The sequence below is a fragment of the Aulonocara sp. 'chitande type north' Nkhata Bay genome, linkage group LG6, assembly GCF_057382095.1.
Source record: "Aulonocara sp. 'chitande type north' Nkhata Bay isolate Kocher_YH1m ecotype deep benthic linkage group LG6, A_spYH_male_GT1.1, whole genome shotgun sequence".
Taxonomy (NCBI): domain Eukaryota; kingdom Metazoa; phylum Chordata; class Actinopteri; order Cichliformes; family Cichlidae; genus Aulonocara; species Aulonocara sp. 'chitande type north' Nkhata Bay.
The window spans coordinates 30906715-30925140 of NC_141349.1; the positions used below are offsets into that span (position 1 = coordinate 30906715).

General features: G+C 40.3%; 1 protein-coding gene across 2 annotated transcripts; it reads left to right on the forward strand.

Annotated features, from left to right (window-relative positions):
* The first annotated feature begins 2419 nt into the window (after nucleotides 1-2419).
* Nucleotides 2420-5246, forward strand: LOC147328119 (CD209 antigen-like protein A). Of its 2 annotated transcripts, XM_086297642.1 has the most exons (6): nucleotides 2420-2481; nucleotides 4143-4232; nucleotides 4411-4497; nucleotides 4595-4737; nucleotides 4840-4940; nucleotides 5105-5246. In XM_086297642.1, exons 1-6 carry the CDS (start codon nucleotides 2445-2447, stop codon nucleotides 5244-5246), a joined length of 600 nt encoding a protein of 199 aa, XP_086153768.1. In that variant the 5' UTR covers nucleotides 2420-2444. The 2 variants fall into 2 exon arrangements, with proteins under 2 accessions (XP_086153768.1, XP_086153767.1); XM_086297641.1 differs by having other exon boundaries at nucleotides 4595-4940.
* The last annotated feature ends 13180 nt before the right edge of the window (nucleotides 5247-18426 follow it).

An 18426-nucleotide genomic window follows, 5' to 3' on the forward strand; every position in this document is an offset into this window, starting at 1 on the left:
GAGAGTGTCTATATGGGTCCACTCCTCTGAGTGTTAAATACAACACTGTTGAGTGTTAAATTAACACTTTTGACAGTGTTATATGTTTAAAAGTAACCTAGTCAGTTTTGAAGATTAACAAAGACTAACACTGAGCAGTGCTGATTTTCTAACACTGGAATATTTCTAACATTTTGAGTTATTTTCCAGTGTTAGAAAATCAGCACTGCTCAGTGTTAGCCATTGTTAATCTTCAAAATTGACTAGGTTACTTTTAAACATATAACACTGTCAAAAGTGTTAATTTAACACTCACCAGTGTTGTATTTAACACTCAGAGGTGTGGACCCATATAGACACTCTCTAGTGTTAATTTAACACTGGAGATTTTGCTGTGTATATTTTCATACGAGATATAAGATGTGACAATATCCTTTATATCGATATAGTCTATGTTACGTTATAATTATACTTGTGGAGCCACAAGTTTGCCTCTCTTTCGTCCACTTTTGTCTCTACGCAACGTTACTCGGCCTCGCCTCTCCTTCACTGAATACAACTCCCCCTCCCCCATAGCTTCACCTGCAGGCAGCGACCAGATGGACACGGCAAATCTCCGTTAGCGAGTTGTGGGGCTGGACGGCGTCAACGTGTTAGCGAGCTAACCGCGCTAATGAGCTAACCACGCTAACGACATGCAGCCCACAGGGGCTGCACGGACTAAAATCCTTTCATTTTCTCAAAAGTTGACAGCGCGCCTTATGTATGAATTCTGGTTGTGCTTACTGACCGCGAACCGATTTTAGGTGGTACACGGCGCTCAGCAATCTGTCAAAAAATGTTTTACGACTTTGGTAAGCTACGGAGCTGCAGCGCTTGATGGATTGTCGGAGCATTACGGCTACCGTAGTCTGGAGCCTCGCGGAGTGATACATACTGTGCTTCGACGTAATATTACCGTATTGTGTGTGTATAAGGACCATAAATGGCACCTGTTAAGAGACATGGTTACGAAGCGGATTTCAAACTCAAGGCTGTCAGTCACGCAGTAGAAGTTGGGAACAGAGCAGCTGTGAAATCTGTCTTTGTTATTATGTTCAGCATCTGTTAGTTTACATTTTGACTGCACAATTATGAGCTTTTTGTTATGCACAAAAACAACATTGTTTTCTTTTATTTATGGAGCATGATTATTTAATAAATGCTGATAATTTATTTTTGAGTAATTTCTTCATGTAAATCTATGCTGTATGTAAATAAAAATGCCTGTGTGACATCTGGGACACAGTGTGACTAAGAACTCTCTTTTTGTTCTTAACTTATGGCTTTAAAAAATATCGAGATATATATCTTATATTGCCACCCAGCTAAAAAGAATTTTGGGTCATATCGCCCAGCCCTAGTTTCCAGCCATACGGTGTTGAATTACACCAGTTTAAAAACAAATTAATCCAGAAATCCACTCGACAAAGCAGCAGCTCGGTACTCGGTAAATGAAAGCAGGAGATGACTTACACTGGACACTAAAACGCAGCAGGAGTATCCCTCCAACCTGGCTTCAACTGTATTGCTTAGTTACCTGTCCACAAGTTGGCATCACACCCTAATAAATATTGGTCAGTGACGGTGGAGTCCACTACACGTTTCTCTGCCGCAGTAAGGCAATGTTTCCCACCTACAAGCGTGCAAATAACTTTAAATCTCTGCCAAACAGCCAGACCTCAAGTACATTTTCTATGTCCTACCGTTCTAACAGAAGGCTAGGGGGCCCGCAGCAAGCTTTCATAAAAGAAGTTAAAAGTGCCAACTCGCCTGGCTTGGACCAAGCACTCACAGCTTGAGGTTTGCTCCAGAGAAAACCTAATTGCCTACATCTGAGCTTATGAAAGGGACAAAAAACCAGCTCCACCTACCAAGGGAGGTTCCCAGACTCAGGTCTCACTTAACTTTGTGCTTTTGGAGTCCTGCGTTTGGGTCCTAACCTGCTTGCCACACAGCAGATTGCAACAGTTACAGCTGTCTCATGCGGCCACAAAATGCCAATAGTTTTCAATTATAATGTCTGGCTGCTCTGACTTACCACTTTGCAGTGGTGCATTTGCAGGCCTGATCCAAACTGGGGGGGGGGGGTTATGTTTTTAAAAAGGTTTTATCCAGCCCATGAGATAATCTTGTAAAGTTTAAACTTGGGAATATATTTTCCTCAATGTGGCCCCTAAGATAAAATGAGTTTGAAACCTCTTGCATAGAGGAACCAGGGACCATGACAAAAACTGTCTCAACTAACAAACCATAACTTAAGATAGAAGTACAGCAAAGCAGGAAGCTGTGTGCTTAAAACTGCAGATGCTATCAAAAACGGAAGAAAGAAAGATAAGGAGGTTATAAATTAGTTCTGCATTTTCTTATTACATGCCTTTGCCACACCACAGCAAAATAAGTTTGTTCTTAAATACAAATCTGACATGGATTGTGAAAATGGAGCTGATACTTCAACCAGAAGTAAGTAATTCAATTTATTTAGAAGATTTTCATGCTGTCTGTCAGTGTCATATGTTTGATTGGGGCGATCGTGGCTCAAGAGTTGGGCGTTCGTCTTGTAATCGGAAGGTTGCCGGTTCAAGCCCCGGCTCCTCGCCTCTGTCAGTGCGCCCCAGGGCAGCTGTGGCTACACTGTAGCTTGCCATCACCAGTGTGTGAATGGGTGGATGATTATGTATAGTGTAAAGCGCTTTGGGGTCCTTAGGACCCCAGTAAAGTGCTACACAAATACAGACCATTTACCATTTATTCTAGCTTTGATTATGAGTTTCATTGAAAACCCCACCTTGGTAGATATTGTTGGAATCAAGTGGAGGATTTTAGTTTTTAAGAAAACCAAACGATTAGGGAGTAAACTGCATTCAAAGTTTATTTTTTCAACCACTAACACTATTAAAATTATTTGATAATTGTATTTAATATTTATGAACTATTTAATAGTTTCTTCTTTTAAAGAACTCAGTATCAGGGCTTTCTAAATTCAGCTAAAACCGAGGTTATTGTACTCTGCCCACTTTTTTTCCGGTGGCCCTAATCCTCTTCCATACTAACCAGATACTTACTCACTGAAAAGCTTTAAGTTAATCCTAAATGCTGCAGCAAGAGTACTGACAGTGACTAGAAAGAGAGCATATTTCTCATATATTACCTTCTCCTTATTGGCTCCCTGTTTAATCCAGAATCTAATTCAAAATCATTCTCCACAAGGTTTTTTATAATCAAATAATAATAAATAGTGTCATATGACCCATTAGAGCTCTTCAGTCTCAGACTGCAGGCTTACTTGTTGTTCCTAGAATATTGAAAAGCAGAATGGGAGACAGAGCTTTCAGTTTTCAGCCCCTCTTCAGTGGAACCAGCTTCCAGTTTGGATTCAGGAGACAGACACTATCTCTGCTTTTAAGCTTAGGCTTAAAACCTTCCTTTTTGATAAAGCATATAGTTAGGGCTGGATTATTGGGCACCAGGTATGCTCAGGCAAATGTTAAATATAGTCCAGGTGTTGGTCAAACAGATGTACTGTACACTCGCTTTTCGACAGCCCCTACCAACAAACCAGGAAATGAATGCAGTCAATATTTCGGTCCTCTGTTCTCCTCCCTACAAGATCCAGCTGTTAGCGCTCTCCCCTCCTAGACTTGCTTGTCAGGAGCCGCAACTGACAAACCAGGAAATGAATGCAGTCAACATTTCATCTTTAAATATACATTTCTGAGAGGCTGTTTTTAGCCTGTGCTCTGTGCAATCTTTATGGTTTAGCACACCAGCTAATGCTCTTTTATCAGTCTGCTAATACACATCTGGTAAGAGATACAGATGCATAAAAAGTCACACCAAACGATTCCTGAACAGTTCTTACCCTACCACTGTAACCACACTGAACTCAAAAACCACTAAAGACAGTTTTTTTATGTATAAGATATTTATTATGTAACATGTTTATCATTTCTACTTTCTCTTTATTTACCCCTCCATGCATTTTTTTATTCTCCTGTTGTTGTTTATATTATTATTATTATTATTATGCATGAGTCCATATCCTGGCAGTGCAGCATAATTTTCGTTGTACATTCTTATATAATGACAATAAATTTAATTTTCTTACATGTTCCTGCACACAGAAAGAAAACTCTGCAGACTGGTTGCTTTGAGCTTTGCACTTCTGTGTATTCTTCAAGCTACACTCAACATTTCACTACGACTGGCTTTTTGTGAGTCAACTTACATTTTCTTTGTAATGTGACCATAAATTCACCATCTGAATAATATAAGAACAGAATGACAGAGACCGTTACAGTTTGAAGAATTGCAATGAATTTAACTTTAATCAGGTTCATTCATGTGGCACTCTGGTGGTGTAGTTACTTAAGGAAATGTTTGCTCTTACAGACAGTTCTGATACAACAACAACACCAGATTGTGAGGCCATTATTAAAAACTTGACTAAAGAAGAAGACATTAAAATGAATGAATTAGGTGAGTGTAACGCTAAACAGTATTATCATTATTAACATTACTGTTTGTTATTTTCTTGAGCATAATTTTGAAGGTTCAGTTTTACTGTCCTTTGCAGCTTGCTATATCCAACAAGGATGGATATACTTCAAACACAGTTTATATTACGTTTCATCTACTGAAAACACCTGGAATGACAGCAGAGAGGACTGTCTGCAGAGAGGGGCAGACCTGGTGATTATCAACAGCAGAGAGGAACAGGTACAGTATATAGGAGCAAAATCTGTTTCTGAGACACAAAGACAAAAGTGTAAAACTCAGATGTATTTAATGTTATTCTTTATTTCTTTTTCTGTGAATAAGAACTTCATAAGAGAGTTTAAAAATCGGACATGGATTGGACTGACTGACACCGAAAAAGAACAGACATGGAAATGGGTGGATGGGACTACACCTACCATCAGGTTTCACACTTTATGTTTGTTGCATGACTCTTTCATAAATTATTATTGGTAACTTGCATTTTAAGATAAAGTGTAGGTGTAAAGTTTTGTTTGTTAGATCAGTATACCATGACTTCAGTGTCAGTATAAAATGGTTAGTCTTTTTTCGTATTTTTTGTGTTCAGCTTCTGGGACACCGACGAGCCTAACAGTTATGGAGGAAATGATGAAGATTGTGGAGAAATCTATTTCTATAAAAGAGAAAACTCCTGGAATGATACACCGTGTGACACAAAAAAAGTCTGGATTTGTGAAAAAAATTTATAGATAATTAAACCCACCAGAAAATATTAAGATGTAAAATCATGACAAATAAATGTAGTCATATAATATCACCATTGATTTCAGGTTGTCAGCTGATTTTAAGTGAAAGCAGAGAGGCAGAAGAAAAGACAACCAACATAATACTTTGTTTATAAAGTTGGTGTGCAGGCTGTTGTCTGTATGTCATACATAGAAAAATATTTAAATACTGTTCAAATTATGTGATTATCTTCTTTTTATACATATAAAATATACCTCTGTCCCACTGTGTCTTTGTACAACACATGTACAAAGACTTCATACATGTGTTGGCAGCACTGATCTACTTTAAGCAAACATAATCATGTGTGTTTGCAAATAATATCAAAAATACTTTATTCATTACATTATAACAGCAAGAACTGTTTCTCGAGTTATGTGTGACAACATGAGCCTGGTTACTGGAAAACAAGTAAATGACTTCAATAGTTTGGAAACTAAATGAGAAAAATGCAAAAACCCATGTGGAAGATTGTCACAGTTACCATTTTTTAAGGGTGCCAGAAAAAAACCAAATTATTTGTAGAAAGAATGATGTGAAGTTGTCTGACTGCTTGTATTCAGTGCCATTTTGTTATTACCACATATACTTCATTAAAAGGCCTGGAATCGCTTTTTCTTATTAAAAAACCCATTGCCATTTTAGATGCGACATCTGTTTATGTTTAATGATCTACAGAATTATGAAAACAGCACACGTTTGTTTGTTTGTTTGTTCATTTATTTCAAACATGCAAACAATATACAGGTAGATTTAATAAAGAAGATAAGAGAGAGAGAAAAATACTAAACAAAAGTCAATACATTTCAATATTGCTACCGTTCTAATTCATTTACATGTTGAAAGGGAGTGGGAAGAAGTACACACTTATTTAATCGCACCCCTTTGCCATAAGATATCAGTTAACATTTAGTCAGCTTCCTTACTGATATAATCTGTAATAAAAATAGTGAACAGATTTCTGATATAATATATACTATAATATCACATCATGATTTTTTTTAAATAGAGATATTTTTTGGATTGGATTTATATAGCACTTTTCAAGGCACCCAAAGCGCTTTACAATACCACTATTCATTCACTCTCACATTCATACACTGGTGGAGGCAAGCTACAGTTGTAGCCACAGCTGCCCTGGGGCAGACTGACAGAAGCGAGGCTGCCATATCGCGCCATCGGCCCCTCTGGCCAACACCAGTAGGCAAGTAGGGTAAAGTGTCTTGCCCAAGGACACAACGACCAGGACAGAGAGCCCAGGGATCGAACCGGCGACCTTCCGGTTACAGATGTGATTTCCAACCCCCTGAGCCACGGTCGCCCACAGATATTCACTTAATTTCAATATTTCCCTTGTCTTTATAGTTCGAGAATATCAAATTTTTATATCTCCTTTTGAACTGTTTTATGTTTGGACATTGCTTTAATTCCATATTCAAACTGTTCCACAGTTTCACTCCATGCACAGTAACACAAAAGCTTTTTCTTGTAGTACGCACCTTCCCTGTTTTGAAGTTACAAAAACCCCTTAAATTATAACTTCTTTCAAAAAAGGATACTCTGAATATTACCTGGCAGTTCTTTATTTTTTGCTTTGAATAGAATTTGTGCTGTTTGGAATTTCACTAGATCGACAATTTTCAATATTTCAGACTGCAAAAATCGTGAGTTTGTATGTTCCCTTATAACCTGCACTGTGGATGATTCGAACTGCTCTTTTTGAAGAGTAAAAAGTGAAGGCAATGTGGTTTTATAGTTGTTGCCCCAGACTTCTGCACAATAGCTTATGTATGGTGAAATCAGCGAACAGTAGAGAATATGAAGTGATGTTCTGTCTAATACCTGCTTTGCCTTGTTTAGTATTGCAATGCTTTGTTATACTTTGGAATGAATGTATCTTACGTGAGGCCTCCAGTTAAGTTTTTCATCTATTATTACCCCCAGAAATTTATTTTCACTAACTCTTTCAATATCAACACCATTTATTTGAATCTTAGCATTAGTATTTAAACTACTATTTCCAAATGACATAAGTTTAGATTTATTCAAATTTAATGATAATTTGTTTTTATCAAGCCAGAACTTCACTTTACTTATTTCATTAGTCATATCCTCCAATAAATTCTGCACATCATCACCAGAGCAGAAGATGTTTGTATCGTCAGCAAAGAGTATTAATACTTTGGACACTTTACACCACAAGCAATGTCCATACATGAGGAGAATGAATGGATGAAGGGCATCTGGTATATTCATTGCTCACTCCTAAGTCACTTATAAGTACACCTCTGATGTTGACATCTGTACTGTTTGTGCCACATCATCACTTCTAGAACTGGTTGTTCTTTATCCTAAAGATAGTCTTAGGGTGTATGTTTGTCATGTCAAGTTTCAGATCTCAACATCACTGATGCTGAAATCTGCAACTTGACCATTACTTGCACCATTATTTAAACACTGAATTGTCCAAAAGTGTTCAAAAAGTGATAACTGTAATCATAAGTCAAATAAACTGCCATTGTTACATCCTTTTGAGTGTAGTATTGTTGGCAACAGTAGGAAGGAAAAATTCCCTTTTAACAGGAAAAAACCTCCAACAGTACCAGGCTCAGGGAGGGGCGACCATCTGTCGCCACCAGTTGGGGTGAGGGGAGAAAAACAGGACAAAATACTTGCTCTGAAAGAGAGCCAGAGATTAATAATAACTAATAATTAAATACAGAGAAGTGTATAAACACATAGTGGGTTGGAAAAGTGACTAAAGAAGAAACACTAAATGCATCATGGGAATTCCCCTGCAGCCTACACCTATTGCAGCATAACTAAGGTAGGATTCAGGGTCACCTGATCCAGCCCTGACTATATGCTTTAGCAAAAAGTAAAGTTTAAAGCCTAATCTAAAAAGTAGAGATAGTGTCTGTCTCCTGAATCCAAACTGGAAGCTGGTTCCACAGAAAAGGGGCCTGAAAATCAAAGGCTCTCCCTCCCATTCTACTTTGAAAAATTCTACGAACAACAAGTAGGCCTAAAGTCTGACAGTGAAGTGCTCTAATAGCGTGACATGTTACTATAAGGTCATTAAGATAAGATGAGCCCTGATTATAAAAGACCTTGTATGTGAGGAACAGGATTTTGAAATTGATTCTGGATTTAACAGGGAGCCAATGAAGGGAAGCCAACACAGGATAAATATGCTCTCTCTTTCTGTTCCCGGTCAGTACTCTTGCTGCAGCAGTTTGGATCAAATCAAACACTTTTCAGGAAGTTTATAGGACATCCTGATAATGATGAATTACAGTAGTCGAACATAGAAGAAGTAAATGCATGAACCAGTTTTTCAGCGTCACTCTGAGACAGGATGTTTCTAATTTTATAGATATTGTGCAAATGGAAGAAAGAGCCCTACATATTTGTTGAATGACTTCAAAATTCCTCACAGTGTTAATGCTGAAAACAAAGATACATTTAAATATAAAGATTGTTTTTAATACTTGGATGAAGAAACTTTGCAGCCATGAGTAAATAAACAACCCGGTTACTTATCGTCTTCAGCTTCCAACAGCTATGAAAGTCCATCCCGTTTTTCACATGAAGGAGATTGTCCTGGCCTGGCTTTTTATAGCAGATAACCTTAAAAATATTCTGCAATTTTGCATAGTTTTAAGAAGTTTAAATGTCTTCAGTATTGAACAGCAGAAATTAGTCTTTCTTGTCCGAGGTCATTAAGTAAAAAAAGAAAAAAAAAGACAGCGGCCAACAGTGCTGTAAATAACGGTAGACTGGTGGATAATAAGCGAATGGATAATGCAGAAAACAGATTTGAGATGGGAAACTGTTCTTGAAGTACACAGAGAGAGAGCAAGAGAGAGAGCTGTGCATGAAGGGTGATTTTTATTGTGGTGGAGGCAAAACAGCAAAAGTAAGAGGGAACTCATGACGATGTTTATCAAATGTGAAGAGTAGTTTGCTGCTGATTCAGTGAATTTTGGTTGGAGAGAGACAAAACCTGCAGCTCAGAATCTAGCGTAAAAAAACACATAAACACAGCACGGACCCGACGCATCAGAATCAGTGAGCTGTTGGCTTTCAGCCCCAAAAGCCATGTACGTGCCGCCGGGTGAGAAAGCCGAGAAAGAGAAAGCTGATTCTGATGCGTTGGGTCCGCGCTCTGTGTTTACGTCTTTGTGTGGAATCCGTGTACCTGCTCTCATTTACTGTTTGGTGGTTGTTGAAAAAGTTTTCTGAGCTTTAACCTGAGATTATGGCGTTTCTGGCAAAACACATTTATGTTTAAAAGTCGATTCAGGATTTAACTAATCGATATCACTTTATTCAAGCTACTCTTTCCCTCCGCCCGCCCTGCACTTTCAAATGTACACACGGACTACATGAATATCTAGACCACGACCACTCAGAGAGCGCCCGCCCCTGACTGTCTCTGATTGGTTTAGACCACAACAGGGGCACAATGTGTGTCTGCTGTTGACCACACGGAAACTTTCAGAGTTGCAGAGTATTTTTTATTTTATTTATTTTTTGCTACTCGAACAGTTGGTCGCACCGGTGCGACATAAGATTTTTTTTAGTCGCACCATTGAAAAATTTGGTCGCACTCTAAAGCCCTGTATATATATTTTTAATATATAGCGCAAAATCACAACAACGGTCGCCTATTGTACAGTAGATCGTACAATAATAGATACAGAGAAAAACCCAACAAGCACTTTGGCGACAGTGGGAAGGAAAAACTCCCTTTTAACAGGAAGAAACCTCCGACAGAACCAGGCTCAGGGAGGGGCGGCCATCTGCTGCGACCGGTTGGGGTTAGAGAAGGAAAACAGTATGAGATGCGTAAGGGACATTATTACTGAAACGCTCTCACACACACTTCTATAGCAGATAACCACCTTAAAAATATTCTGCCGAAGAACAAAAACTGAAGAAAACCATGAATCAACATAAACATTAATGACATAAGAAGACTTTATGGACAGGAGAGGAATTTTATTTTTATTTCAACCTTGTGTTCATTCAAGTCCCATCCACCCATTTCCTTGTCCCCTGTCTCTGAGTCAGTCAGTCCAATCCACAAACACTTCTTGAACTGGTTCACAAAGTTCTTTTCCAGAAAGAAAGAAATGAAATGTACACATGCAGAACTTAAAGTGATGCATCAGTGTATCCTCTGTTTTAGTCTTTGTTCTACACACATTTGTATTAGGTTTGCACACACACACCTGTTCCTCTCGGTTCTTAATAATCATCAGGTCTGAACCTTTTTGAAGACAGTCTTGTCTGCTTTCTTGCCAGGATTTCTGCTCTGAAGAAACTTGGTACAAACTATCACTGAAGGCCACCCAATTTTCTCTGCAATCTGTTTAAGAAAAACAGAATAATGGATTGGATTTATATAGCGCTTTTCAAGGCACCCAAAGCGCTTTACAATTCCATTATCCATTATTCATTCACTCTCAGATTCACAGACTGCTGGAGGCAAGCTACAGTTTAATAGAATAAGAATAATAATTTGTGCTTGCTTTGTGATAGGTAGCATACATAAAATAAGTAACGAGCCTTTAAAGGCGGCTCATAACTGGGAGAAGAAATCAGTGGTACAAATTCAAAGCACTTCAATTAATATATACGATGGCCCCTAGAGACAAAACACGTACAAACTCCAAAACACTTGCAAACTCCAAAACACATGCAAACTCCAAAACACTTGCAAACTCCAAAACACTTGCAAACCCCAAAACACATGCAAATTCCAAAACACAACGGAAGTGCTCCAGGAAGCTAGGGGCAGTGTTGAGCTTTTGTTACCTAGAAACTACACAAGCCAGGAAGTACCAATGACCGGATTTGGGCTGTATCCCAATTCAGGGTCTGCAACCTTAAAGGCCGCATTTTAAGGCCGATTACGTCACAGCGACACGATGAAGGGTGTCCCAATTCAAAGGCTGCTCGAAATGCGGCCCTCAAATGCGGCCTTAATTTCCCTGAATTTTAAGGATGGGTCGGTGTAGCCTTCATGGCCCAACATATCCCAGATTTCATAGCGCGGCGGTGGTGTGGATAATTTTGCCGAGAAAAACGGCGGAAGCGGAGCCGCCGAAGAGTAAACTTTCAGAAGTAAGTACTGAATATTATGTCACTTATTTATGCGCAAATGTTTTTATAATGAAGAACATTAAAACATTACTGTTGGCCGCATGTCGGGAAAGTTATGTGACATTAGCGATTTTTGTACTAACTTGGTTTTAAAGCCTTTACTTCAAAATATATGCCGTTCAATAGTTGACTTTAATCTTACAGAGAATGTGATGATTTTATGGATAATTAAAGTCAGTCATATATCCACAAACACAACAAGCTGAAAGTCAGTGATGCTGCTTGGTTTGCAGTCCTGAATATCACGGCACAAGCAGGATTCACTGCACTGTTAATGTTAGCTATGTTATATTGCTGCCTCTGTTCGGTGGGGTCGAGCCAAACTGACTTTAACGTGTGTTTGAACGAGCTGACGGTTCACTCGTTAAGCTGAAAGAAAGATGCTTTAATCACAGGAGTCACACATGTGTCCACTGTACCATCTGGGAACTCTTCTTGTTTCGTAATAACACAATCCTTCTTTTGTGCTGTTTTGTAGCAGTGTATACACCTGAGACTGTCATCTGTCTGTCTGTCCTGCACTCTCTCTCTTTTTCTTTCTCTCTGATTGTGTAATAAAAGTATGAACATTCATTTATAAGTCACACTTGTGTTTGAATCCTGCAGCTTATCACACATTTGATTTCCATGTGTGACAACTGCAAGTGTCCAGAGTGAGGACAGACTGAGGGACCCACTGCTGCACATCATCTGTGAGGCTTTGCACCCCTGATGATCCACCAGGACAAACTCAGCAGTGTGTGGAAGAGGAAGAGCCAGCAGCAGCTGACAGATGGAGAGAATAGACAGACTGTTCCCTGTTTTTGAAGGACTGCTAGGAAAGTTTAACATAACTAATTGTCTGTCCTGAATCAGTCTTATTAGGTAATGTTCAAATAATTTGATCATTCCAGTGTTTTCAGTGTGGGAGAAAGTACTCAGGGCCTTCAAGTTACACACTATGAAAGGCAGCAACAAGTTTAATATTCAGAAACCTAAAGTATGTATCAGCAGCAGAATGGAGCTAAAAATAAATGTTTGTTCCAGTTCTATGAAGCTTTGAGTATTTTGGATCAGTAGCACTGCTGTGTTTGTTGCATCATATTGCTGTAATTGTTTATATGCTTTATATATTCTGAGGCAAGTTGATCTATAGTGTTACATCACATTCTATAAGGATGTTATGTGTTTGTATACTTTCTGCCCAGTTTGACCCATTTAGCAGAAGTCAGCCTGTTTAAGGCTCTGATATCTATTCTGTATGACTTACAGCTACAGCAGTTATGACATGGTCTGATTTTCTCACCCAATAAAGGAATATTTCATATATCAGTCTACTCTTCATTTTATCAGAAACAGTTATCACAGCTCGTACATTTTCTTTTTATAAATATATGTAAGCAATGAGCCAAATTTAGTAATGCCAACATACTGAAGGAACAACATTTGTCTCTTATATATGATACACCTATATATGCACTGTCAAAGATACTTGTCTTTGAGTGAAGATTTAAGGTGATAAGACATATAAATAACTGCAACTTGAATCTGTACTGAGGCTCAGTATTTGACACAGAGTTCATGTTCACTGCTGTAATAGCCAATAATGATTAATATAATAACTATAATATTGGCCATATTATATTTACATTACCAAAGTGATATGACTTTAGTCTCATGAACAACATTAGCTAATTGTTATTTACTAACTAATCTTAAATGACTGTTCAGTACAGAAATGAAGCCCAAAAATCATGTTTTACTGTCCTGTGGTCTCAGCCTCAGATACTTATCAAATCACACAAAGCTCTTGTAGAAACAAACAAACAAATGAACAAAATATGTTCTCCTTCATTTCTGTCAAACAAAGTTGTATGACACAATCCAGCGGTTAGTATCATGGTTGCTAGGCAACCTGGGAAGCGCGACGGAGACTACACCATCCCATACAGACACACTTGCCGTTTATTTTGCAAATCGAGCTCAACACTGCCCAGCGTCCTGGAGCACTTCCATTGTGTTCTGGAATTTGCAAGTGTTTTGGATTTTGCAAGTGTTTTGGAGCTTGCAAGTGTTTTGGAGCTTGCAAGTGTTTTGGAGCTTGCAAGTGTTTTGGAGCTTGCAAGTGTTTTGGAGCTTGCAAGTGTTTTGGAGTTTGCAAGTGTTTTGGAGTTTGCAAGTGTTTTGGAGTTTGCAAGTGTTTTGGAGTTTGCAAGTGTTTTGTCTCTAGGGGCCATCGTATATATTAATTGAAGTGCTTTGAATTTGTACCACTGATTTCTTCTCCCAGTTATGAGCCGCCTTTAAAGGCTCGTTACTTATTTTATGTATGCTACCTATCACAAAGCAAGCACAAATTATTATTCTTATTCTATTAAACTGTAGCTTGCCTCCAGCAGTCTGTGAATCTGAGAGTGAATGAATAATGGATAATGGAATTGTAAAGCGCTTTGGGTGCCTTGAAAAGCGCTATATAAATCCAATCCATTATTCTGTTTTTCTTAAACAGATTGCAGAGAAAATTGGGTGGCCTTCAGTGATAGTTTGTACCAAGTTTCTTCAGAGCAGAAATCCTGGCAAGAAAGCAGACAAGACTGTCTTCAAAAAGGTTCAGACCTGATGATTATTAAGAACCGAGAGGAACAGGTGTGTGTGTGCAAACCTAATACAAATGTGTGTAGAACAAAGACTAAAACAGAGGATTTTTGGATTTTGGATTTTGCAAGTGTTTTGGAGTTTGTACGTGCTTTGTCTCTAGGGGCCACCGTAAATATATACTGCACATATATGTACACATAAGTATGTATATATGTATATATATATATATATATATATATATATATATATATATATATATATATATATATATATATATATACACACACACACACACACACACACACACACAGAAAGAGAGAGAGAGAGCATAAACCCTGCAAACATAGAGAGAACATGATGCAAACTCCACACACTCCACACAAACCCAGGATTCTTGCCTCACCATGCTTTTTAAAAAGCTAAATTTGTTAAAATGTTACAGAGCCAAAAATGCTGTTAGAGATAAATCGGCCATCAAGCATTAAGATATAATTACACTGAAGCTTTCTCTGAAGGTCATCTCTGTTTGTGGTCATGTCTTCCAATCTTTTCTGGAGCTGGTCTCTCTCTTTAACCAGATTGTTGTGACTGGCCTGTAATTGGTCTTGTTTGGTTGTCAAGTTGTTGAAAATGTTCTCTAAATGCTTTCTCTCGCCGGTCACATTGTCAACAGGCTGGTGTAGCACCGCTTTCTCCATTTCCCAATGAGATTTGCTTTGGGTGGCTGTGGTGGACACATCATCATGAAATAAATGCATCACCTTTGAGGATTTTAGCATGCTAATTACATTTCTTTTGTACTCACAAAGACAAACCACATTTATGAGTCCAATCAGGAGGAAAACACACAGCAGACCCAGAAGAATCACAGCAGCTCTGCAGGAACTCTTCTTTACAAATTCAGCACCTGAAGATAGAAGTCAGTATTTGTTATATGTCTAAACATTTTATTATAACACCAATTTGGAGGCTTTGGGGTTAGGGTTTTTCCCGCTGTAAGCATCCACTGGGGTAACGGGGGTGTTGGGGCTTAACAGGTTCTCATTACTTTATTATTATAGCACTATGTCTGTAAAGGTTCTCAGTCATCCAGGTGATCGTAGTCAAAGGAGCTTGCAAATTATAGCACTAGAGATTATAGCACTGGGAATAAGGGAAGGATTATGGATGAGCACCATGATGAAAACTTGTGGCAGTATATATACAGTACTCTGAAAAAGGTATAAAATGTAACTGATCGTTGTCTCGTCGTTACTGTCATGAATGGTAAATGGCCTGTATTTGTATAGCGCTTTTACTAGTCCCGCCTAGGGACCCCAAAGCGCTTTACACACCCAGTCATCCACCCATTCACACACTGGTGGAGGCAAGCTACAGTTGTAGACTGACAGAAGCGAGGCTGCCATATCGCGCCATCGGCCCTTCTGGCCAACACCAGTAGGCGGTAGGTGAAGGAAGTGTCTTGCCCAAGGACACAACGACCGAGACTGTCCGAGCCGAGGCTCGAACCGGCAACCTTCCGATTACAAGGCGAACTCCCAACTCTTGAGTCACGGTCGCCCGTGGCCCGTCTACACCTTCTCCATGCTGTGTCTCCTGCTCCGTGTTCAGGAGAACTTCTACTTCTCAGTCCTGCTCTCCTAGTCTATGCTTCCTAGATTTAGTTTCCTAAGATTAGTTAGTTCCAGTTTGAGATTATTGGTTTGTTTTGGTAAAGTTTACTTCTGACAAAGGATGTTCCAGCAAATAAAGCTGTGCTTTCAGATAACTTCCTGTTTCTCAATCCTGCATTTGAGTCCACATCCTGCCTGCACACAGCGGTAGCCTCGACACATAACACTTGTTTAATCAGCTACTATCTCGCCTATAGACTTTTTAATGTCTACAGTCTCAGATCAACACACTATCAGTGCCCTTCGGCACTATTAGCAGCAGGAGCAGCAGTAACCCCTTAACTGCAACATTGCACCCCATCACGTAAAACATAGGCTACTTTTGCACTTTCAGACGTCTCTGCATGGCCCTGTGCATCAGAGCCACTTCTGCCAACAATTGCCAATTTAGGCCCAGTTACAGACACGTGAGTAGATCACACCCTGTGTCCACGTGGGGTTCGGCCTTGCAAATTCTGGTTGGTTGGTTTTAAAAAATTAGGCGAGGAAAAAAATCTACTTTTTCTGTGTTCCAGCCTCAGTAACTTTGACACAGTAACATCTGCTGTAATATTTATCCAATGAAATCTCAGAAGTATTAGCTTTATTTTGATACCAAGATTGTTTAGATGGGGTTTGTAATTGTAGAGAAATACTCCGTTCATTTTGGTCATGTCTTTTTCGAGCAGGAAATGACAGTGGTATGTGAGATTCGAATGACAACAAGGTTGAAAGGAAAATTAAATTCCTCTCTTGTTCAGAAAGTCTTGTTATGTCATGTACATTAACTAGCTTAATTTGATTAATATCTTGGTAATGAAAGTATAAATACTGACTGAACTGTTGAGTTTAACTCTTATAATATTACCTCTTTTTCAGCTACTGGAAAAATGGTGAGCTAAATGATGAGAAAAAAGACAACTGTGGACAGATAGATACTTACAACTCTTACAACAGCTGGAATGATGCATCATCAACATCTGATAATTTGTTTTGTTGTCAGTGACACAAATGCTGTTAGTCACAAAGTATTTGATTGCATTATTATTTCTCTTCTAAACTCCTTCCAGTCAGGCAAATGCCAGCAATGGCGTAAAATTAAACCAACATTGAAACTAATACAAACATTATTAAACAATAAAAACTAAACTGAAAAAAAAAACCCACACATTCTGGAAAATCAGCAAAGAGCAGACCAGGATTAAACAAAAATGTATGTCTCAATCAAAATTAACAGCCAAAAAGGATTTCAAAACCACAGTAACTCTACAGTAAACCAGACTCCAGATTACGTTCCCTGAAATTGGTCTTTTGTTTTCTTGAGACAATTTGTATGAAATTCTCTGTTCTATTTTTAGTTTGGTTTATGCACAAAACCTCAGCAACATGTACATTGTAATATCTATAGATATGTTTGTGTTCTTTACCTGAGGGTGTAGGTCCGAAACAAAAAGGAGCACAAGAGTCCAATCACACAAGAAAACAGTCCAAGAACACAGGAAAACAGATCAAAAACAAAACCAAACTAGAGCTCAACAAGAGTCCATGAAAAGTTCAGGGGGCCGACCGTGTACACGGCAACGGCAGCGACGGGCAAACAGTTCTGGAGGCCGACCGTGCACACGGCAACGGCGGGGACAGGCAAACAGTTCTGGAGGCCGACCGTGCACACGGCAACGGCGGGGACAGGCAAACAGTTCTGGAGGCCGACCGTGCACACGGCAACGGCGGCGACGGGCAAACAGTTCTGGAGGCCGACCGTGCACACGGCAACGGCGGCGGAGGCAAAACCAATCAGGAGGCCAACCACTTGGAAGGTAGTGGCGGCCACTGAGCAGGTCCGGAGTTCGGCCGCGATGCCAGTGGCGACCACGAACGCTTTCTGGAGGCCGTCCCCGAAGGCCATGATGCCAACTTAGAGGCCCGGAAGACGGCCGGCAGAGGCGAGGCGGAACGGGTTGAGCTGGCCCTGACGGCGGTGTGGCAACCGCAGGACCAGACGAGGCAGGACCAGACGAGGCTGGACCAGGCGTGGATGAAGACACGGAGGCTGGACCAGGCGTGGATGAAGGCAGCGGGACGGCTGCGGAACCTGACGGCAGCGACGCTGCAGGCAGTGATGCGAATGGTGATGATGTAGAAGTCGCGGGGGATGACTCAGCAGACGACGGCTGAACAGACTTCCCCGGACCATCAGCAGAGGTGAGGATGTGCTGGGCGGGTGGCTCGGGCCCTCCAGCAGACGTGGCATGAGGCTGGACGGGCGACTCGGGCCCTCCAGCTGACGTGGCATGAGGCTGGACGGGCGACTCGGGCCCTCCAGCTGACGAGGCATGAGGCTGGACGGGCGACTCGGGCCCTCCAGCTGACGAGGCATGAGGCTGGACGGGCGACTCGGGCCCTCCAGCTGACGTTGCATGAGGCTGGCTGGGTTCTCCCGAACCCCCAGCAGACGAAACATGAGGCTGGCTGGGTTCTCCCGAACCCCCAGCAGACGAAACATGAGGCTGGCTGGGTTCTCCCGAACCCCCAGCAGACGAAACATAAGGCTGGCTGGGTTCTCCCGAACCCCCAGCAGACGAAACTTGAGGCTGGCTGGGTTCTCCCGAACCCCCAGCAGACGAAACATGAGGCTGGACGGACTCCTCTGGCCCTCCAGCTGGAGCAGATTCAGGGCCAGAGGCAGTAGGGACCCCTGACTGAGGGTGAAGATGAGAGGCTGACTTAGCAGATGACAAAGCTA